The sequence below is a fragment of the Bombina bombina genome, chromosome 6 (genome assembly GCF_027579735.1).
Source record: "Bombina bombina isolate aBomBom1 chromosome 6, aBomBom1.pri, whole genome shotgun sequence".
In the NCBI taxonomy this organism is placed as follows: domain Eukaryota; kingdom Metazoa; phylum Chordata; class Amphibia; order Anura; family Bombinatoridae; genus Bombina; species Bombina bombina.
Window position 1 is genome coordinate 1,012,139,495 of NC_069504.1, and position 25,294 is coordinate 1,012,164,788.

Consider the following 25,294-nt stretch of genomic DNA (forward strand, 5'->3'; position numbering starts at 1 on the left):
AATGAAACTGACTGCTATTATTTCACAGTCAAATTTCTAGTTGTTTGTTTTAACCCCTTAAGGACCAAGGCCATTTTTCAATTTCTTTCCCTTAAGGACCAGGGCTATTTTTACATTTCTGCTGTGTTTGTGTTTAGCTGTAATTTTCCTCTTACTCATTTACTGTACCCACACATATTATATACCATTTTTCTCTTCACTAAATGGACTTTCTAAAGATACCATTATTTTCATCATATCTTATAATTTATTATTAAAAATATTATAAAATATGAGGAAAAAATGGAAAAAAACACACTTTTTCTAACTTTGACCCCCAAAATCTGTTACACATCTACAACCACCAAAAAACAAACATGCTAAATAGTTTTTAAATTTTGTCCTGAGTTTAGAAATACCCAATGTTAACATGTTCTTTGCTTTTTTTGCAAGTTATAGGGAAATAAATACAAGAAGCACTTTGCTATTTCAAAACCACTTTTTTTCAAAATGAGCGCTAGTTACATTGGAACCCTGATATCTGTCAGGAATACCTGAATATCCCTTGACATGTATATATTTTTTTTTAGAAGACATCCCAAAGTATTGATCTAGGCCCATTTTGGTATATTTCATGCCACCATTTCACCGCCAAATGCGATCAAATAAAAAAAAATTGTTCACTTTTTCACAAACTTTAGGTTTCTCACAGAAATTATTTACAAACAACTTATGCAATTATGGCATAAATGGTTGTAAATGCTTCTCTGGGATCTCCTTTGTTCAGAAATAGCAGACTTATATGGCTTTGGCATTGCTTTTTGGTAATTAGAAGGCTGCTAAATGCCACTGCGCACCACACGTGTTTTATGCCCAGCAGTGAAGGGGTTAATTAGGGAGCATGTAGGGAGCTTGTAGAGTTAATTTTAGCTTAAGTGTAGTATAGTAGACAACCCAAAGTATTGATATAGGCCCATTTTGGTATATTTCATGCCACCATTTCACCGCCAAATGCGATCAAATAAAAAAAAATTGTTCACTTTTTCACAAACTTTAGGTTTCTCACAGAAATTATTTACAAACAACTTATGCAATTATGGCATAAATGGTTGTAAATGCTTCTCTGGGATCCCCTTTGTTCAGAAATAGCAGACTTATATGGCTTTGGCGTTGCTTTTTGGTAATTAGAAGGCTGCTAAATGCCACTGCGCACCACACGTGTTTTATGCCCAGCAGTGAAAGGGTTAATTAGGGAGCATGTAGGGAGCTTGTAGAGTTAATTTTAGCTTAAGTGTAGTGTAGTAGACAACCCAAAGTATTGATCTAGGCCCATTTTGGTATATTGAATGCCACCATTTCACCGCCAAATGCGATCAAATTTAAAAAAAACTTAAATTTTTTCGCAATTTTAGGTTTCTCACTGAAATTATTTACGAACAGCTTGTGCAATTATGGCACAAATGGTTGTAAATGCTTCTCTGGGATCCCCTTTGTTCAGAAATAGCAGACATATATGACTTTGGCATTGCTTTCTGGTAATTAGAAGGCCACTAAATGCTACTGCGCATCACACATGTATTATGGCTAGAAGTTTGTAGGGAGCTTGCAGGGTTAATTTTAGCTTTAGTGTAGAGATCAGCCTCCCACCTGACACATCAGACTCCCTGATCCCTCCCAAACAGCTCCCTTTCCTACCTCACCCCACAATTGTCCCCGCCATCTTAAGTACTGGCAGAAAGTCTGCCAGTACTAAAATAAAAGGTTTTTAAATTTTTTTAATTTTTTTAGCATATTTACATATGCTGTTGTGTAGCATCCCCCCTTAGCCCCCAACCTCCCTGATCCCCCCCAAAACAGCTCTCTAACCCTCCCCATCTGCCTTATTGGTGGCCATCTTGGGTACTGGCAGCTGTCTGCCAGTACCCAGTTTGCAAAAAAAAATATTTTTTTCTGTTTTTATTTTTTTTTTCTGTAGTGTAGCTTCCCCCCCCCCCTACAGACCAACCCCACCACCTGCCTGATCTTTTTTTTTTTTAATTTTTATTCCTTTTTTTAAAAAAATTTACACCAACTTTTTCTGTAGTGTAGCGGTTCCCACCCGCTCCCTCCCCGTGCACGCGCCCGCCCCCGCCCTCCCGTGCGCGCCCCCGGACATCCCCGCCCACGATCCCGCCCCCCTCCACTGACTGCTATTATTTAACAGTCAAAAAAGCGTTGTTTTTTTTTAAATGTACACTAATGTTACACCAGATATGCGTGGTGGCACTGGGAAAGTGGGAACAGTATACGCTGTGAGCCTGACACACACGCTGGCCGGCAACTGCAATTAGATTACACAGGGAAAAAAAAAAAGCAGACTGATGTTCTAGCCCTAAAAAGGGCTTTTTGGGGTGCTGTCCTTACAGCAGAGATCAGATGAGTCCTTCAGGACTGTAGTGGACACTGAATACACTAGCCTAGCTATAGATTTCCCTACTAAATCAGCAGCAGCTACACTGTCCCTCCTCTCACTAAGACTGCAGCTTCCGAATGAATCTAAAATGGATGCTGTCCAGGAGGTGGGAGGGTCTGGGAGGGAGGGTCTGCTGCTGATTTTGCTGGAATGTGTCTGCTGACTGTGAGGTTCAGGGTCAAAGTTTACTCAATGATGACGAATAGGGGGCGGACCGAACATCGCATATGTTCGCCCGCCGCGGCGAACGCGAACAAGCTATGTTCACCGGGAACTATTCGCCGGCGAACTATTCGGGACATCACTAGTGCTCTGTGTAAAGGCTGTAACACACTGCAAGCGATGCGGCGAGAAGAAGCAGCTTCATCTCTGAGTGATCAGGTACACAACCTCACGCAGCAGAGTGCTCAGAGATGAAAAGGTAGGACACACTGAGTGCGCACAGCCGCATCTACACGCTGCGCACCACTCCGCTTGCAGTCTGTCACAGCCTTTAGAAAAAAAGGAGCAGCATATAAATCCCACAATAACTTTAGCCTGTATACAACTTTCAAATAATTTACTTATGCTGCCAAATGGTTCAGAGACCACTACCGATCAATCTCCAAAAAAAATAACTATTCAGCTTAGCAGACAGCAGACATATTGCCCTGGCTGCTTCAATGGCACCCTCCCCGCACCGCAAATGCCCCCCGCCGCACCCCCCCCCACAGCCGCTGGCCCCCCACTACACATAGTGATCTGAATTTTTTCTACTTTTAGTTGTAGCAATGATTTGATATCAACTTGCCCCTTGTCCCCTCACCCTCCTGCCTGGGTAGTAAGACCACCTCTCTAACATGCAGGATTAGAAGCAATGGCTGCTTTATGTGACATAATAATTGAGACTGGGTGCGGTCACTCCTCACACTGCAGGGATAGGGCTAGGAGTATGTTGCAAAACCTATCGTACAACTGTAAAGCAATAAATTGTGTATAAACAGCCTTGGATTAACCTTTTAACACCGTTATGCCGTTCTATTCCGTCATAATTACACTGGGCTTTAGTGCCGTTCTGACGAAATAGAACGTCATAACCTTTGGCTGTCCTAAAGCCAACAGCGTTTCCATTATGTGATTGCGGTCTGGAGGGCATGCCCTAGCGTCACAGGGACGCCCCCCTGACCCGATCCCATCATTGAAATCTGACGATTACGTGCACGATTGCAGGATTTCAATTTGTTTACATCAGAACATTGTTCCGATGTAGACAAATTAACCCTGTAATCAAAGGGTTAAAGGGGAGATAAATCTCTAGCAATGCTGATGATCCAACTCTTAGTTTGAACTTTCCTCAGATCTTACCCGTGGCCAGAGTAGTCCTGACTGCCGTCCTCAGAGACTCACAGCACAAGCTGCACTCCACTATTAAGTAGACACAGTGAGGCTCCTGAGGTGACTAGTCAAAACTTCCAAGTTAGTCTTTGAGACAACACCATGACATGGTTGCTGTCTTCACATGTGCCAAAAACCACTTACTGTGTATTGGTAGACTGTGGTCACGTGATGACCATGTATGGGCCCAGTAGAATACAGAATTTTTTTTTTTTTTAATTGCATGGAGCAATACGGGACAGACATTAATCATCCCGGGACAGCGGGACAGACCCCTAAAATCGTGACTATCCTGAGAAAATCGGGACAGTTGGGGGGTATGCGATAACATATCAGCTACTTTTTTTTCCATGTGGTCACCTGTGGTCTAATGAACCTCAGAGGACGATCTCCCTGAACCAAAAAGGATCCAAATGTAGATACAGCAAGGAGAGTCCTCCTGCTCAAGAAATTGCAAAAGGATTGTTCACAGTCAGGCCCTGATTTGCTATTACAAAGATTTTACATAATATATCAATCAACCAGTATTGACTGTATGGACTTGGAAATAAGTAAAAAAATACTAGAGAAGAGGGGTTGGCCAATTCATTCTGGAAAACTGCACCCCAAGGGTGTGCTATAATTAACTTTCCTTTTCTTATATGTGGCTAGATTGCAAGTGGAGCACGTAAATATTGGCCCTATTGTGTGTTTATGTTGCACGAAAGTCTAGGGTTTGCCAACATATGTATGTCAGTGTGCCAAATCCCTCACATAATAGACTTCTATGGAGCAGGTTGAAAAACTCATGTTGGATATCACTCAAGTGCTAAACTAATTGCGAACTAAACTTCTGCTAAGGTAGTGGAGTTCTTTACTTAGTTTTATATTATGGTTTCTTTATAAATATAAACACTGCACAAATGCGTACATATAAATATATACATATCTGTACACATACTCATAATGCACACATACATAAACACCTTTGAGGTCTTCCCTATCTAGCACCTTGTCATATAACATATTCCTTTAAATCCCTGTTTAATAGCACCCCCTGGGCTATCCATTAACAGTATAATGAGAAAAAAATTGTTGGTTGTGTTAAGATTCTCTGGTTAACATTTTTTACTGTGCACATGTAATACCACATTGCACACGCTTCTCTGCACAAGATTGCCCAAGATAGCACACCCTGCACTATCAATTGCGCTCCACTTGTAATCTCGCCCTTTGAGTTAAACAAAGCAAACAATATTTAATATGTAGACCAGAAGCTCTGTCAGTGTAAAGTCTGTTTTTCATCTGGTGATTGGAAAACGTGAGTCACTATTTTAAAAATTGTATTAACCAGGCTTGTGTATATCAATAGTGGGACATTGTGAATTAATTCAATTCATTTTTGCAATAACTCAACATTTATGTAGTTTTCATTGATCTAACATTTTGCTCAATATTACTTATAATAAATGTTAGTAATATTTGTTTTTAAGAGCTAATAATTAGCACATTTTAAAATGGTTTAAAAGCATTTCAAATGCAAGTTTTTAAATAAAAATGTACATAGATTTGCAGCTGCATTATATGCCTGATTAAAAACCTCTTATCACATCTTCAATGTCAATCAGACAAAGCAGTGCATGGATAAAACATCTTTTTCTTTATTTCAGCCAATAAAACATGAAAACATAACAACATTTTAAAAACAATTATCCTGCTTGATTAAAGCTGACCATGGTCTAATGCATTACGACTTTTGCCCTATTAATAACTTCTCTGCTAAAGCCAATTAGGGAGAAATAGAAATTAGCTACTGATAAAGCAATAACTGTATAGAATATTCCAATTCTCTTGAGTATTGGAAAACCCACAATTTTCAGAGTTGAATTATAGCAATGGGGGGGGGGGCAAAATAAATAAGTAATGCACACCACATAGCTGTTTAACTAATCAAAATGAAATATTTTATAGTACAATCTCAAAGTGTTTTATGTCCCTTTAAGAGGAATAAGTTTAAAGCCTATATTAGAACACACAAAGTGACATTTTTGCTTCTTAGAAGCTGATCTGATGAAAGGCCCAATCAACTTTCTCTTCATATTGCACTGTATACAATACAAAAAAAGTTAATAAATTTGGGTGAAACCTATATTTTAAATCATTTTCATGGATATTTACAAGTTTAGGTTTTGCTAATGTTGGACATTATTGTTGATACCCATTGTTGATCAGCAGAACAATTCTTAAACCTTTCATCACTACCCACCCCAAAAACGCAATCCCGAAACTTGTACACAACTTTAACATAACTTTTAAAGACTTAAACATTTCCTCTATTCTATAAACCACAAAACAAAAATATTCTTCTGTCAAGGCTTGGACAGATGTTTCTGTTGGGTCATCAGTATTAGCCTTGGGTTTCTCACATAAACTCTTTCAAAGACCAATCACTCATAGACCTTTTTAATGTCATTTCCCTTCATTGTTCAAGCTTCGTAATTAAGCCAACTGATTTTTCTGATAGCAGTTTTACACCATTGTGTTTAAATTCAGGCGGATGTAACACTTGCCATTTATCTTTCCTTTTAATGAACAAAAGTTCCTGTCTTAGCTATACATAAGATGCTGAAGCTTCGGAAAACCTACTCTGTCTGACTTAAGTAGACAGACGTTATGGGCTGTTAAAGATTAAGAAAACTAAAGGAACTGACAAATTTACCATGTTCTCAATTCAAATGTATAAGGTACACCAGTTATTTTGTATATATTGTATTTGTCTTTGAATTATTTCATTACTTGCATAATTTATTTTATGTATTTTAGTATCTGTTTTTTTAGGTTTAATTATTGAAGAAAAATTGTTTAATTTTCAGATTTCTTGTATTCTGCATAGTTTTGGTGAACTATTTAGTTAATAAGAAAAAAGGGTGGACAATGATTAGTTAAGATGGTATAGGCATCTGCATATACATTTAATTACTTATTTTTGAAGCAGTCAACTGTTAAAGAATATAAATATTGTTGAATGTATGCATAGTGCTTAATTACTAAGCAACAGATCCTAATTGTTTAGAAGCTGAAGTATTATTGAAATCAGGATTGTCCCTTATACATAATTAGTATATGCATTTAATTTGTAATGTCTCAATTTTTTTTGGAATTTTGAAGATAAAGGGACATCTGTGTAAGGAAAATTTGCAAGAATATTTCTATTTTAACCATTAAATGTAGCGCCCACACATTGCTTTTGTTATTTCTGCAAAAGAATTTATGCTTCTTTCCTACCTTTCTTAATAAGAAACAAAACCTATATTTTTAGAATAGAGTGTGCTTTAAATCAATTTTCCTTTTTTTTTTTTTTTAAGAAGAAGTTGATATCATATGAATTTGTTTTAACTTTAGGGTGTGAGTTTTTCTTTATAAATTAATGAATTATATGTCAGTTGTGTTTTTAAATTCAAGGAAGAAATAGTATTATGTTGTACATCCATTTTATTAAGTGATTTTATATGGTATTTGTGTTCATTACTATTAAAATTGTGCAGATGTCACTCTTTTACATTTTATTTTTAATTAGTTTATTAACTTAATGTACTTTAATATTTAAAAAAACTAATACTTGCATAAATCGTTATAGTAAATATTGAAAATATTTTCTTCATACAGATGAAATGCCTGAAGCTATTTGCAGTGTTGGTGATCTATAATCTCACAGCAGGTATGAAAAACATGAATTCATTTTTATCTTATAAATAATATTATAAATAATATTGTGCAGAACAAAAAAAAATCTAGTTTATATGCTATATTTTTATGTTTTGTTTTTTTTTTATCCTTTTGCATGGATAGTTTTAAATTATTTTTTTCCAATATTTAGGATTTTTACAAGTCAATCCACTGCAACATTGCATTCCATTATGTCAAATTAATATGTACAGCTTTGCCTAGGGAGAATATTATAATAATAAATACATTTATTTATTATTTATTGTCAAATACTACACACCATTTAATAATGTTTACAATGAAATCTTTACTTCTAAATTATTTGCCAAAGTTTAAGATTTCTAGATAAAGGTTAGAAGGTTAATTTGTAAGTTACAAAGAACTTTCTTTACAGAATAGGCAATACATATGAGGAACAGTGATCCAGTGGTTTTGAGTGTGGCAAATACAATAAAATAGTGCAACTTTACCTTATATATATATATATGAATGGTTATTTAGAAGATTATATAGATTGTTTTATATAGAAGATAAAAAAAAATATGTGTACTAGAATATGTCATTTCATATTATTACTCTGACTTGGTATGCAATTTCACTACCTTTGTTCCACCTCGGCTTGCAATTCAGTTTTAGATTTCTGTTATTTAATGGCCTTCAATAATTTGTCAGATGTTATATTTAATTACATTAAAAACATACTTTAAAAATGTTCAAGCCACTGTATCTTTGAGAACGACAACTATAAACACCTCAATCTGACTTATTTTATCGCACTATGGATTATAGCAATTTTCAGCAATTTTAGGCTGATTTCTAATAGTAAGAAAAAAATCAGAAATACATTATTTAAAATTTATCATTTGAAATACGACTGAAAAATAAACTGCTCTTATGTGTGTTACAATAATTACAGTAATAAGAGAAACAATAGTGTATTGCATGTAAACCTTTTTGTTTTTTGAAGGTTTGAATCTTGGTGTGGAAGGAAAACTAGACTGGCCTTCACTTTCAAGATGTAGTCTTTTTGGCGAAAATCATATTAGAACTTTTGATGGAACTTTTTATGGCTTCCAAGGAGATTGCAGTTACATGCTGGCTGGAGATTGTCTAAAGCATTCCTTCTCGCTTCTAGGTTAGTAAATAGTACAATAATTACTTGCATGTATTTATTAATATTACTGAGTATGTGTCAGGTGTAAAATATAGCCGTCTGTCTGTCTCTCTATCTATCATCTATCTATCCATCTATATATCTAGAAAGCAATTATATGGATGCTAACACCAAACCTATTTGAAGTAGAGGGGCTTTAGTATTTATATTGACAAAAGCATGTAAATTCTCCTACCCACAAAATTGCACACCTCATAGGCTGCTAGGCAATACTGGCTACATATTTTAAAGTATAAAAGACAAAAAATCCTATTTAAATTCCCAATCTTAATGGATAGCTGCAAGGACAAATTGAATACAAAATTAAATAAACAAAGGGGTTTAGCACTATATCTTAGCTAAACACTACACTGATGACTTTCATGTTTTTATCAATGTATCAAGTGTAAAACATAGTAATGTATATACAAAACTGGAGATCTTCCTCGTCTACATTGATTATAAATAAAACTAGATGAAATCACAGACAATATTGGATTTTTATTGATGACAAAAATCTGGCATATATACAGTACATTTATAAGAATGAACATAGACTGGACCATTTGTAGGCAAGATAAGAGCTATAAAATTGCTTTTGTGTATAGAAACAAATACATTGCATTGAAGGTGATCACTGTGTGTTACATTTGCAGATAAGTGGAGGGATAGCGTTGGATAGGGAGCAGGTGGGGCAAGATTTATGCACTCTAGGCCTTAGTCTAGACAATATTGTACAGAAGAACCTGAAGGTGTCTTCTTATTTACTAAAGTGCATCATGTAAACAGAAATTCTTGTCTAATAGTATAAACCCATCCCCAGTTCTCAGAGATTAAATTCCTAATCTGCCGAAAATAAATGCACCTACCAAAAATATCATCATTTTAGAACAACTATACAGCATCACTTTTTTGGATTCTGTGAGTCACATAAAATAAAGTAATTTAATTTAAGATAAGTCAAATCAAACCAAATACAATAAATGATACAATTCCTGGGTATATCACTGACTATAAAAATATAGTATTAATTATTTATTTATTTAATTTCTCCACTCAGTTGATTATCATAATGGAAAAAAGAAGAGTGTTTCCATGTACCTGGGAGAATATTTTGATATTCACATGTTTATGGATGGAACAACAACTCAAGGAGAGAAAAGGTAAATAACACATTACATTTCAAGTTTGTCTTCAGGACATTGGATTTAAATTACATTTAACAATTAATTTCCATGTTTAATTAAGGGAAATAAATCCACATTGCAATATACATTCATTATTTACTTTTTATACTTTAAGTCTGCAACATTCTAATTGGATACCTCAGAGTACTAGTACATTTACATATGTCCAGGATTGGCTACAGTAAAAGAAATCTGGAATATATCCACCTAGTTTCTCAAGAAGTGCATCCTTGGACTGCTTATGATTAGCAAAACCTTGTAGATGATTTTAACAAAATTACTATTAAAATTATTTTAAAACATATCTTTTGCAATGCATTGTTTGCCTCCTGATCCATGCTTTGAAGTTAATGTCTATGTGCAAACATTTATTTTTCTTTAATGGGATTTTTGTTGTCATGTATTTAGTTAATTATATTAATTTAATCAGAAAAGTATAAAGTTAGTTTTTCTTTATTGTGTAATCAGTTATTTATTACATCAGCTTTTAATCTTATGTTTATTTCTACTTTTTTCTAATAGTATTTCTATGCCTTATGCTTCCAATGGAATATTTCTAGAGATGGAAGCAGGATACTATAAAATGTCTAGTCATGAACATGGTTTTGTGGTAAAAATGGATGTCAGTGGAAATATTCAACTTGCATTGTCCAACAAGCTCTTTAACCAAACATGTGGTCTCTGTGGAAACTTTAACCAATTTCCAGACGATGATTTCATGACACAGGAAGGTAACAAAAATATTATGGCATCTAAGCTCTATAAGCTCTATTCAGCCATCACTTCCAATAAATATTATTTTTGTTTGGATAACCCATTGTTAGTTATAAATTTCCAGATGTCTCCACCCTTTTTTTATTCCATGTAAAAATATTGTAGAACAGTGAGGTTTTTTTTTTTTTATATTTATTTAAAATCCTTTTCAAACAATTCCCAATAAAAATTTAGTGAGACTTTTTTCATTACAATTAGCTTATAAAAAAGGAAATGTTATTTAAAGATACTACACTCTTGTCTCTTACTAGCTAATCCCTTAAAGGTGATCTAACCTCCAAAAATGCTCACCTAAATGATGTGGCTGATAAAGATTAAAGGGATAGTGCTAAACAGCTAAAGAGATCACAATAAAATAAAAGCACATGTGTCTGTGAATCAAATGATTAGGGTGAACTTGTTTACTCTGTGACGTGTAGAGTAGAGTAGTGTGAATATGGTAGCTTAATCGTTCAGCCAATTAAATATGAATACAGGACCTTTTCATTTAGCCATTAATGTAATTTTATGAAATGTCTGAAATTGATAATTTGCTACACTTATAATTAATTTGATTAAGTTTTTAAATTATTTTAGTAACTGTAAATGAACTGATGATCATATTTAAATTTGAGTACACATTTCATGGTTTAAAAGTGGGATTTGGGCAATATTTTTAACTTTATTGAGAAAAATAAATAAATATTGTGAATATGTGTATTAACTTACGTCAATGCAGTTTCTTTTGAAAAGCTTAAGATCTTGCAAAATGCTGCTGAAAATGTGTTTCTGATCATTAGGAATATGTCTATCAAACTGAATGTTATCATTCATTAAAGTTTAAAGTTTGTGATGTGTGTTAACAAAGGGTTTAACATTAATTGGAAAGGTTTTAACCCCTTCAGTACCAAGAATTTTAGATAATCTTGCTCAAAATACCAGAGAATGTTTAGCATTTCTGATATCACTCCATTTAAATAGAGACATAGGGCCTTTTTTAATTCACCTATAAAAACTCTATATTTATTTTAAGTAGATAACCCAAAATATTGATCTAGGCCCATTTTGGTATATTTCACTTCACCATTTTGCCACCAAATGTGATCAAACAAAAAAGAAAATCCTTAACTTTTTCACAAACGTTTGGTTTCCACACGTGCAGTCATAACACAAATGGTTATAAAAGCTTACCTGGTATCCCCTTTGTTCAGAAATAGCAGACTTGCATGGCTTTGACATTTATTTTTGGTAAATAGAAGGCTGCTAAATGCAGCTGCACACCATACTTCTGAAATTCTCAACAGTTATAGGGATTACACCCCCACCTCCCTAATCCCTCCCAAATAGTTCTCCCCCCTCCCTACCTACATACACCACCATTTTAGATACTGGGAGACAGTTTTTTTATTATTTCTTTTTCTGCAGTGTAGGGATCCCTCCTCACTCCCTCCCTGGTCCCTCACAAATAGCTCTCTAACCTCCCCCCTCCCACTAGTGGCAGCCATCTTAGGTATTGGCAGCTGTGTGTCAATACCCAGTTTTTATTTATTTTTTTATCTTATTTGAGTATTAATATTTTTTCTGTAGTGTAGGGGTCCACACCACCTCCCCTGCCTGCAATCATTATTTAGCCTCCTCCCACCCTGATATCCCCTCTTTCTGTATTGTAGAGTCCCATCCCTCCCTCTACCTTTAAAATTTATTTTCTGTAGTGTATGGTCTATGGATGTAGATCTACATTCATTTGGTCAAAGGGGTTTAAATTTGAAAACTCTGCAAGAAACCATGCAAGATCTGTGTTTCAACTTTATTATATTTTTCTCACAATAATAGGATAATGAAGTCTAAATTGAACTTTGATGATTGAGATAGGGAATGCAATTTAAAACAAATTTCCAATCTACTTCTGTTTTTAAATGTTTTGTATTATCATGTTTAACCATCCCTAACTGGCCTCATCTGGGAATATCAGATAAGAAGAACAGGAATTTTAACCTAGGATAACTGAGTTACCACATGGCAGTGCCAACTGCCCATTACCATAATGTAACTAAAACTATACACTTATTTATTCAATTTTATTTATATAACAAAATAATAAAAATGACACATGCGTATTGTTCTCTAATCATATAATTTAAAGGGACATTTAAGTAAAAAAAAAACTTTTATGATTCAGATGGAGCGTGCAGTTTTAAGACACTTTCCAATTTACCTCCATTATCAAATTTTGCACAGTCTTTTTATTCACACTTTCTGGGGAACAAGATCCTACTGAGCATGTATACACGTTCACAGGCTATACATATACTAGTCTGCAATTGGCTAATGCCTGTCACATGATACAAGGGGCAGGAAAATGGGAGAAAAAATAAATTTGTCAGAAATAAAATCTACTGCTAACTTGATATTCAGAGAAGGTGTTAAATCATAATTTTTTTATTATGCACTTGTTAACTATTCAATTCTACTGCATTAAGTGGTGCTTTAAGCTTTTTTAATATATCAATATATCATTATGTCTAGCATTTTTTAGTATTGAGTGTCCCTTTTAAATATTGGTTGCTTAGTGGTAGATCTGTTTTATATATATATATATATATATATATATATATATATATATATATATATATATACAGGTAGCCCTCAGTTTACGCCGGGGTTAGGTTCCAGAAGGAATGGCTGTAAATCGAAACCATTGTAAATTGAAACCCAGTTTATAATGTAAGTCAATGGGAAGTGAGGGAGATAGGTTCCAGGCCCCTCTCAAAATTGTCATAAGTAACACCTAATACATTATTTTTAAAGCTTTGAAATGAAGACTTTAAATGCGAAACAGGATTATAAACCTGATAAAATAATCACACAACACAGAATATATAATTAAACTAAGTTAAATGAACAAAAATATTTACTAAACAGCATTATAAACCTAATAAAATAATCACACAACACAGACTTCACTTGCATTTTTCTGCAAACAGTTCTTTCTATGCATTCCAATCTGGACTGATTTATAGACAGGAAGATCTTGTTCCTTTGAAATCTGCTAGATAGCTCAGGTCTGGTTAAACTGATTAATTTCAGCTTGCTTGGCTTTGCTGCAACACAAGCGGACAGCTTCACCTACTGGCTATTTTAATCAATGCACTGCTTCTCAATGCTTTTCAATAGCAGTCACATGACTGGAAAAAAAGGTTGTTATTCTGAAACGGTGTAAATTCAACCGTTGTAAAATGAGGGCCACCTGTATATATATATATATATATATATATATATATATATATATATATATATATATATATATATATATATATATATATATATATATATATATATATATACATACAGTTGTGCTCATAAGTTTACATACCCTGGCAGAATTTATGATTTCTTGGCCATTTTTCAGAGAATATGAATGATAACACAAAAACTTTTCTTTCACTCATGGTTAGTGTTTGGCTGAAGCTAATTATTATCAATCAACTGTGTTTTTACTCTTTTTAAACCATAATGACAACAGAAACTACCCAAATGACCCTGATCAAAAGTTTACATACCCTGGTGATTTTGGCCTGATAACATGCACACAAGTTGACACAAAGCAGTTTGAATGGCTATTAAAGGTAACCATCCTCACGTGTTATCTTTTTGCTTGTAATTAGTGTGTGTGTACAAAAGGTCAATGAGTTTCTGGACTCCTGACAGACCCTTGCATCTTTCATCCAGTGCTGCACTGACGTTTCTGGATTCTGAGTCACGGGGAAAGCAAAAGAATTGTCAAAGGATCTTTGGGAAAAAGGTAGTTGAACTGTATAAAACAGGAAAGGGATATAAAAAGATATCCAAGGAAATGAGAATGCAAATCAGCAGTGTTCAAACTCTAATCAAGAAGTGGAAAATGAGGCTTTCTGTTTGATAACATATTGCATTCATCTTGCCATCAATTCTGACCAAATTTCCTGTGCCTTTGTAGCCCACACATCCCCAAAACATCAGTGATCCACCTCCGTGTTTCACAGTAGGAATGGTATACCTTTCATCATAGGCCTTGTTGACTCCTCTCCAAATGTAGCGTTTATGTTTGTGGCCAAAAAGCTCAATTTTGGTCTTATCACTCCAAATGACTTTGTGCCAGAAGGTTTGAGGCTTGTATCTGTGCTGTTTGGTGTATTGTAAGTGGGATACTTTGTGGCATTTGCGTAGTAATGGCTTTCTTCTGGTGAATCAACCATGCAACCCATCTTTCTTCAAGTGCCTCCTTATTGTGCACCTTGAAACAGCCACACCACATGTTCTGTATTTCATCTGAAGTTATTTGTGGGTTTGTCTTTGCATCCCCAATTTTCCTGGCTGTTGTGGCTGAAATTTTAGTTGGTCTACTTGAACGTGGTTTGGTTTCAACAGAACCCCTAATTTTCCACTTCTTTATTAGAGTCTGAACACTGCTGATTTGCATTCTCAATTCCTTGGATATCTTTTTATATCCCTTTCCTGTTTAATACAGTTCAACTATCTTTTCCCGCAGATCCGTTGACAATTCTTTTGCTTTCCCTATGACTCAGAATCCAGAATAGTCAGTGCAGCACTGGATGAAAGATGCAAGGGTCTGTCAGGAGTCCAGAAACTCATTGACTTTTTATACACACACACTAATTACAAGAAAACAGATCACATGTGAGGACGGTTACCTTTAATAGCCATTCAAACCCCTTTGTGTCAACTTGTGTTCATGTTATCAGGCCAAAATCACCAGGGTATGTAAACTTTTGATCAGGGTCATTTGGGTAGTTTCTGTTGTCATTATGATTTAAAAAGAGTAAACACAGTTGATTTATAATAAATGGCTTCAGCCAAGCACTAACGATGAGTGAAATAAAAGTTTTTGTGTTATCATTCATATTCTATGAAAAATGGCCAAGAAATCATAAATTCTGCCAGGGCATGTAAACTTATGAGCACAACTGTATATATATATATATATATAAATATATATATATATATATATATATATATATATATATATATATATATATATATATATATATATATATATGTCACAGGAGCACAGAGTTAATAAAAATAAAAGACAAAAGCAATAAAAAGTTGAGCTATTTGAACTACCCGTGCTCCCCAGGATGTACATACCTAGATAACAAAGTTTTAAACTGGGGATGATAGTCCAGATGGATGACAGATGATAATTAACTAAAATAAAAAATAAAAAACAACAGACAGAGGAAATTGTATGTGGTAAATAGAGGAGGACAAGGAAATACTAGGGTTTCAGTTATTTCCTTTCCAAGTCTGCATCCTTGCTACAATGTGCAACAACAGCACAAATATAAAGTAAATGTACATTCTAAATAACCTGTATGACTGCTAAAACAAATCAATTTGGAAATATTTCATGTGCCCATTAACTTTGTTGTAAAACTAAAGTCATTTGTAAGAAAACGTTATTGTGTAGTAGCTTATTATTTAAATACTACAATCTACACATACTTATAAGCTAGAGATAATGTGGAATCAGTGCAACTTCTATGAAATACATCTGTAAATGTATTACTTTGTTTTTAATTGTGTTATTATTATAAATGACATATAACAAAATGGTAGATGTTTACTTAAAGGGACATGGGAGTGAAAATTAAACTTTCATGATTTAAATAGAGCATACAATTTTTAAAAACCTTACCATTTATTTTTGTTATCAAATCTACCTCAATCTCGTGGTCTATGTTTAGAAACTCCTTTCCATGAGAGCATACTGAGATAGATATGGGAGATTGCACATGTCTTGGGCAGTATATGTATAATATTGCTATTTACTTTGCTGCAAAACATTATGAAAGCAAATTTTATAATAGAAATAAATTGAAGAGTTTTTTTTATTTTTTTATTATTGTATGCTCTTTCGATATGGTTAAAGTTTGAGTCTGACTTCCAAGTCTTTTTAATATCAATGCTTTTCTCAAAAATATAATTAATTTCCTCCACTTCAATAAGACATCTAACTATTTCATTTTTTACTTAAAGTTACCCTACCAATTTTTTAAAAGGGGCATATACCAATAAAATAGCTATATTTTGTATCCAACCTGGTTTTTAATCATGCTGATAACCCTGAGTCCATTGTACATTTAAATACTATAAATCCACCAAGCAGAACATCCTTGGTCAATTTATATATTAACCTTTTCTTTCTCTTTGCTACAAAAGGAAGGTCTGACACAGATAAATCATGTAGACAATAGTATAAAAGGAAATATAGAACCTTTTGATTTTGTATTAGATGTTTAAATAAGAATGTGGAAAAGCTAATATTATATGTAATTGACATGTAAGCTTTAATCTTAAAGTGATTGGTAAACCCAAGCGTATAACAAACACTAGGATTTACCATCACTAAAAATAAACATTAATTTCTCTCATTGTTTAATAAAAAATGATGTTAAACTCACCCTATCTGTAAGGAAAGTAGATCACTAGCTCAACACCTCCAGCCACCCACGGCACAGTGCTTTCTTCAATGAGGTTAAGTTTCCACCTCTAGACCAATAGCCTTGTGTGTCAATTGACATCATAGCATGGCTATTGTTCTAGAAGTGAAAACTTCACCTCATTGGAGAAAGCGTTGTGCTGTGGTCATCTGGAGACCCTGTGTTAGCGATATGCTTTCCTTACAGATAGGGTGAGTTTAACATAGTTTTTTACGAAACATTGACAGAATCTAATGTTTATTTTTAGTGAAGGTAAATCCTAGAATTTGTTATACTCTTGAATTTACCATCACTTTAATCAAGGAGGAAAATACAGCACTAATGTGGAAATAATAAATCAATGTTGTTAAGGGGAGGATTGCTGTGGTTCAAGACTGTGAATATTATATACAGGAAATCTTTGCTCAACTTTCTGATGGTGGTATTTAGCAGATTTTGGAGAGTGACCCTCTGAATGATACTCAACTAAAAATTTAAAATGTGGAACAAGAGGGCAATAGATAAAGCTGTTATCATTAAGAAGTTTAGGAAATGTATGTATCATACTAATATTGGATGTGGTGAGTCTGTGAAACGAGTTCCTAATGAATCAGGCATATAGTAGGTTACAAATTTGTTTAAGAAAATGTGGAAAATACTTAGATTCAGTGTTCTTTTTTGAGGAATTGTTGAGTATAACACTATATACTATAATGCTATTATTTCAGGTTTCAAGTAATGTTTTTTTGAAAAAAAAAAAAAAAAGGGACAACCATGGGCTCCAGTGTGGACCCCTCAAGCACCAACTTCAGGAGTAACTTTGAGGATAGATACATATTTATAAGGATAATTGTTTGAAGATCACTGAACATTCTTGTTAAGATTTACTGATTATATTTTTGGCATATGGGAAATGCTGTTGTTCTTTTTAATGTTTGTGGAAGGTTTAAATAAAGTATTTTATAGATACATCTATCAAATTCCTTGATACTGAAATATCCATGACTTTTTTACATAGGCAGACTCAGTGAATCAATTGATATTTTAAATTATAGATCACAAAATTACTTGGAGCTAAAGATAGGGAGCTCATGTTAAAATGAGAGAGGTATGGTGGGTTCATTACCTGGATAATTAGAGCTAAGAGGTCTGAATAGAGAAAATGATTTGTATCTTTTTTTTGGTAAATGTATAAAAAAGTTCTTTGTATTTTTATTTGTTTTTAATCTCAAGACTGTTCTGATTGGTGGATACATATTATTTAAATGTACAATGTGATTTACAATATGGTAATTCTGTGCCTTTATCATTAAATTAGATTATGTTTATGATGGAAAAACAGTTTAAGTTTAATATTGGTATTATAATTGTTCTGTTTTAATGTAATACATATATTGAAATACAGTATCAAAAACAACTAAATTTATTTCTTGTATTTAATTACCCCACTCTGCAGAAATTACCATAATATCATTGATATCTGTAGTTGGTCATAATTTTCACATGTGAGACTTTTTTTTTTTTTTTTTTACTACTTAAACTGGCTCGAGCAACTTAAAAAGGGTGCACTTATTACTAACTTTCCTTCCTAGAGTAGCCAACTTGGAGATTTTTCTCTATGCCATCTATTTCAGACAACTTACATGGACATGAAACCCCAAGAATGCATTTCATGGTTCAGATAGTTCATATAGTTTTAAACAACTAATTTGCTCTTGGCATTCTTTGTTGAAGGAACGTCAATGCACTACTGGGAGCTAGTGAAACACATCAAGTGAGTCAGTGAAAAGTGCATATATGTGCAGCCACCAATCAGCAGCTAGCTCCCAGTAGTTCAATGCTGCTCTTGAACCTAACTTGGTAAGCTTTTTAACAAAGGATACAAAGAGAACAAAACAATTAGATCATTGAAGTCAATTGGAAAGTTGTTTAAATTGCATATTTTATCTGATTTGATTTTATTGTCCCATTAATAGAAGTAAGTTTACAGCTTGTGCAATCTTCCATTGCTGTGAATATACCCCAATATTATAGAACCTCCATTTTCTCTAACTTCTTTTTATCATATACAATTGTTACAAGTTGTAATTTGTGTCCAATTTATTAGGTTTATTTTCATATATCATTAAAATAAATTAATTGCATTATTTATTGCAGGAATATTGGCAGACAGGAGTTATGATTTTGCAAATTCTTGGGCATTGCATGGAGCGAACAAACGTTGCAGAAGAATATTACCCTCAAGCAGCACCTGCAACATCTCATCTGATTCTGCAGAAAAGGTTTGGGCTAACATATTTTGTATTGTGTAACCAGAAATGACCTTCTTACATATGATGCTTGAGTAATCACAAGATATTATCTAAAGTGAAGGATTCCATAGGACAGTGCTGCAGAGGAACCTGCATCTGATAGATAAAGTGTGTTTACTGTTATAAGGATTAGATGCCATAGACTGAAATGAACAATGATAATACTAGATAGCACAAAGTGAATATTTGTCTTAGGGGGAAATTAAAAATTATAATTGCATTACTTATTAATGATGATTATTGCATTATTTACTGGCCCAAAGGAACTCAAAATAGTGTTGTATATGGCTGTTTAATGACAGCTGATAAATACGAGAAATGTTTTTCTAACGTAAAGGGCCAGATAAAGAATGCAAATTAATAAAACTTTACAATATAATTCCATTTGCAAAACATTCTTTTTATGTGCACACTTTCTTAGGCTCCATCTCCTACTGAGCATGTGCAAAAGTGCACAGAATAAACATATATGCATTTTGTGATTGGCTGATGGATGTCACATCATACGGGGAGGGGAAATTGGGTTAACTTTGAAAATTTTCAGAAAAAATTCTACTGCTCATTTAAAATTCAAAGTAAATGCAATGGCATTGTCTTTTTATTATGTATTTGTCAGTTATTCAGTTCTACTGTATTTAATTCTACTTTAAAATGACTCAATTTATAGTATGCTAAAAGGCTAAAGCCACTATAATCACAACCTAGGACAATGATGTTTAAGCAGATACTGCAGCTGAACAATGAATAAAAAGAGCAATCTCACTGCCTGTTCTGATGGATCATATAGGAAGGCTCCTATGAAAAGAGAAGCTGTAACAAGAGGATAGATATTTTAAGTGTTGTATTGTATGAATGAAGAAAAACAAATGTGTAAGGCAGCAAAGAAAAATACTATGTAGTAAATATGCATAATGCAATAGTAGAAATGTTTTTACTTGTATTGGTCCCTTAGTCAAGTCAAGTATGATTCTTTTGTAGGTCAAAGGAAACAACATTATTATTTAGCAGGTATTTAAACTAGGCTTGTTTATATATATGAAAAATTCAATAGGTAATCAATAATAAAGAACTAGCGCACAGTACAATAATCTGAAAACTCTTACTATAAAATTAAGTAATATATAATATACGTATAACAATCTGTGTAGATGATACAGTGTATAGAAAGTCCCTTAGTGGGAGAGTTGAAAAAGATGAGACTACTGGCTTGTTCTAAAAAAGGGTGTCCGCTTACCAGAGTTAACCTCAATCATATGAGGTAAGTTCTCGGCTCTATGGGAGTTAGGTAGATTTTCTCCTGTCTGCTTAGGTCTGGACTTGGGGGTTCTCTCCACTTGTAGTCCTCTCACTCAAGCAGGTGTACCTCAGAGATATTGCTTGTTCCATTCCAGACCACCGCAATAAAACAAATATAGCAATAAACACAGTCCAATTATCCATACTCCTGAGGACACAAAGTACCCCAGCCTTTTGGAATTGAAAGTTTCACAAACCCAGGGGCGGTATGAAAAACAGTATATCACCATCAGCTCACAGTCATATAGAAGGACACGAGAAAAGAACAGAGGACTACAAGTAGAGAGAACACTCAAATCCAGACCTAAGCGGACAGGAGAAAATCTACCTAACTCCCAAAGAGCCGAGAACTTACCTCATATGATTGAGGTTAACTCTGATAAGCGGACACCCTTTTTTAGAACAAGCCAGCAGTCTAATCTTTTTGAACTCTCCCACTAAGGGACTTTCTTTACACTGTATCATCTACACAGATTGTTATACGTATATTATATATTACTTAATTTTATAGTAAGAGTTTTCAGATTGTTGTACTGTGCGCTAGTTCTTTATGATTGATTACCTATTGAATTTTTCATTTCTGACAGTGTCACAGGTACACTTTATCAATATTCAGCAGCACATACTCCTTTACATAATTATACTTTTTATGCATAGCATACTTACTTACCAAGACTGACAGAAGATTCATGACATGGGTTTTAGCGCTAGTGCCTTCTGCTTTAATTCTTTTGTTTATATATATATATATAAAGATCTAGCTACGTTCAGTAAAAGGACCTTTATGGAATGTTTTTTTGATGTTGATAAAACAGGAAAAGCAGGTGTATTTATTTATACCAGATTTTGTAAATGTGAGTAGTACATACAGTTTAATAAGATTAATTATTAGTAACTAATATTCTATGTAATTTGTAACTAAAATGTGATCATTGTCTAATTTTATTTTGAAACATTGGGGCCTATCTATCAATCTCCAAATGGATCTTGAAGCCCTGTGTTATGTTATGAAGCAGTTATGAAGCAGCGGTCACAAAGACATCGCCGGAAATCAACTCGATCGAGTACCATATTGACACCCCCCTGCTGGCGGCCCATTGGCCACGAGTCTGCAGGGGGCGGCGTTGCACCAGCAGCTCTTGTGAGCTGCTGGTTCAATGCTGAATACGGCGAGCGTATTGCTCGCCGTATTAAGCGAGGTCTGGCGGACCTGATCCGCACTGTCAGATCAGGTCCGCCAGACTTTGATAAATTGTGGCCTTTATATTTAATATAAGTGTGAGAGTAATGTAGTGTGGTGCGCTTAACAATCCTACCATTAGTGACGGCATATAAAAATGTAAGTACCCCTGATTTATAGTAATAAAATATCTAAGCACAAATGAGTACAACATTTCAAGTTAAATTTCCACTATGGGTCTTTAAAGGGGCATGAAACCCCAAATGTTTATTTTATTGTGCAGATAGAGCATACCATTTTAAACTTTCCAATTTACTTCTATTATCAAATTTGTTTCATTCTCTCAGTATTCTTTGCTAAAAGAGCAGCAACAAACTACTGTGAGCTAGCTGAACACATCTAGTGAGCAAATCACAACAGACACATATTTACAAGCACCAATCACCAACTAGCTCCCAGTAGTGTAGGATATGTAGATAGTCTTTTTCAGCAAAGGATACCAAGAGAATAAAGTAAATTTGAAAATAGAAGTGAAATTAAAACTGTCTTAAAATGACATTCTCTATCTGATTCATGCATATTTAATTTTAACTTCCTTACCCCTTTAATCATGTAAACACAATTTAGGGATCCTTGTTGGTTTGAAATTTACTTATTTTTGCTTGGACCCTATGTTGCTATAAATAAAGCGTTAATGGATGGATTATTTGCTCTTATGCAGATAGTATAAGAGTAATGTCTGAGGCAGTAGAGAATTTTCCCTGTTATGTTAAAAAGATTATATAAAGAAAATCCTTTGAGTGCTAACACCATATATACAGTATATATACACACAATTGCTAAAGTAATTGTCAACCAGCCTTCATATAGTCATCTACCCTGGCGCTAGATGTTCTATAAATAATATTTCTTGTAATGAAGCATGGTGTACATACATTTTGGCCAAAATAGTAATGCATATCAGTGTACTTTCATTTTAAAAAGAAGCATTTTTGCAATACTTTTTTTATTATATTTCCGGTAAAAACTATCAGTATTCCAGTCAGAGATGTTACTATACAAAACACATGTGGGATATCTAAATATGCTCAATGCACTAGCATTTTAAACAGCATAAACTGAGTCATTGTTGACATGTTTGTTATAATGCACTGTACAAGGGTGCTGAAGTTAAAGGGCCATGATACCCAAATGTTGAAACACTTGAAAGTGATGCAGCATTGCTGTAAAAAGCTGACTAGAAAATATCACCTAAACATCTCTAGGTAAAAAAGAAAGATATTTTACCTCAAAAATTCCTCAGTAGCCACATCCCGTTGTAAAGGACTTCTAAGCAGCAAATCAGTATGTCTGTCCCGGGACAGCTAAGGGATTGAGCCTTGCGCACTCTCATGTTATTTCCCTATTCAGTTTAAGGAAGTTTACTATGAAATCTCATGAGAGTTAAGTCAAATCTCATGAGATCACAGTAAAATAGTTCATGACCTCAGCAGTGTAGCTCTTTACACAGAACTTACTCTGCTGTGCTGAGGAGATTGTGAGGTGAAATATCTTCATTTTTTACATAGAGATGCTCAGGTGATATTTTCCTGTCAGCTTTTTACAGCTATACTGCATCAGTTTCAATTGATTTAGCATATGAGTATTATGTCCCTTTAATATGTAAAAAATATGAGACACTGAATATATAATATCTTACACCAATATTTCAGTGGAAGAAGCAAGTCATTTAGAGGGACATTCCATCAAAATTTAAATACAAATAGATTAATTGAATCTTTGAATAGAAACATACAGTATTTGTAATATACATGTCTTGGCAAAAATGCTTCTAGCAAAAGTTATCACTGTTTTAGTGTTAACATTTGTCTCTGCACGTGCATGTGAAACATAGCTAGATATTCTCAGTGCACCAGCATTTTATACAATGCAGCTGCTCAGAGCATTAGTGGGGCTTGTATCATGTCAGCAATTAACCAATTGAGTCATTAACAGATGGTACAAGCACCTTAGGCCCTCAGAGCAAGTGCAGTGTTTAAAATGCTGGTGCATGGAGCATACTTAAATACACTTTTCAAACAGCTATAATTTTTATTAGAAGCATTTTTGCTAACACATGTATATTACAAAAATGCTTCTATGCACAACTAAAATGCATCTGTGCGGATTCCAATTTTGGCTGGAATGTCCCTTTAATATGATTTTGTAGGAGCAAAAATGCTAATTTATAAAAATCTTCTACAACCTGTTTTTAGTTTCATTGAAAATTATTATTACAGTTTTTAAACAAATAATCTGTCTTTCTGCCTTACAAAAATGAGAATGCTGCAGTTAGCGTATGACAAGAAGACAGAAATATGTAATGGAAAATCTAAATAATTGTGTGTGTGAAAACACATAACCATTATGTTCTGACCTTACCATATGTCCCACCCTTTGCATGTTTATTGGAATTCAAATTTCCTTTAGAGGAAAAGCCCTGGATTTTTAACAGCACAATATAAAAACTACTGATGTCAGAACTGTCATGCAAAGCACATTCCTTTACAGACTAAAATGTCTGTTTTTATAACTAAAATTGAACCTCAGGCTAAGTTCAAATTGACTGTGAGAATACATTAGTTTTTGGGATCACTTTATAATTTTTATTCTTATTATTCTTATGTTATTACTATTATAACACTATATAAGCATATTTCAATTTGCAATTTAATTAGAATAAATTATAAAATAAATACAGTGCTAACATGAAACACAACATCTAATGGACATTCTTTTTGGAGTATAGCTTCTTATGTTTTTCTTTTCTCTTTCTTTTTATATTGTATTAGAAAGAGTTGAATTACAAAAATATAAAATAAAAAAATATATATTATTCCCTTGTTAAAGGGACACTGAACCCACATTTTTTCTTTTGTGATTCAGATAGAGCATGCAATTTTAAGCAACTTTTTAATTTACTCCTTTTATCAAATGTTCTTCATTCTTTTTGTATTTTTATTTGAAAAGCAAGAATGTAAGTTTAGAAGCCGACCCATTTTTTTATGAACAACCTGGGTTGTTCTTGCTGATTGGTGGATAAATTCATCCACCAATAAACAAGTGCTGTCTGGACTTTCTTTTTCAAATAAAGATAGCAAGAGAATGAAGAAAAATTAATAGGAGTAAATTAGAAAGTTGCTTAAAATTGCATGCTCTATCTGAATCATGAAAGAAACAAATTGGGTTCAGTATCCCTTTAACAATAATCACTTTTAACATGGATGAACTTGCTCCCTGCTCGTCCTGACCGGGAAGGGTATGTACTCTATCAGCATAAAGATTTTACATAGAAAGTATTTTAAACAATGACCTTAAAGAGACAAAGAGATGTTAAGCACCTTGAGATTATACTGTAAAAAATGTAATTATATGTAGTTGA

General features: G+C 33.8%; 1 protein-coding gene across 1 annotated transcript in view; it reads left to right on the forward strand.

The window, feature by feature from the left end:
• The first annotated feature begins 6,445 nt into the window (after positions 1-6,445).
• VWF (von Willebrand factor) overlaps positions 6,446-25,294 on the forward strand; it is a 424,292-nt gene continuing 405,443 nt past the window's right edge. Inside the window, exons 1-6 of the mRNA XM_053718732.1 lie at positions 6,446-6,528; positions 7,451-7,502; positions 8,478-8,645; positions 9,724-9,826; positions 10,373-10,581; positions 19,243-19,367. Of these exons, the coding sequence (XP_053574707.1) occupies positions 6,505-6,528; positions 7,451-7,502; positions 8,478-8,645; positions 9,724-9,826; positions 10,373-10,581; positions 19,243-19,367 (681 nt within the window). The 5' untranslated portion in view covers positions 6,446-6,504. The remainder of the gene's footprint in view (positions 6,529-7,450; positions 7,503-8,477; positions 8,646-9,723; positions 9,827-10,372; positions 10,582-19,242; positions 19,368-25,294) is intronic.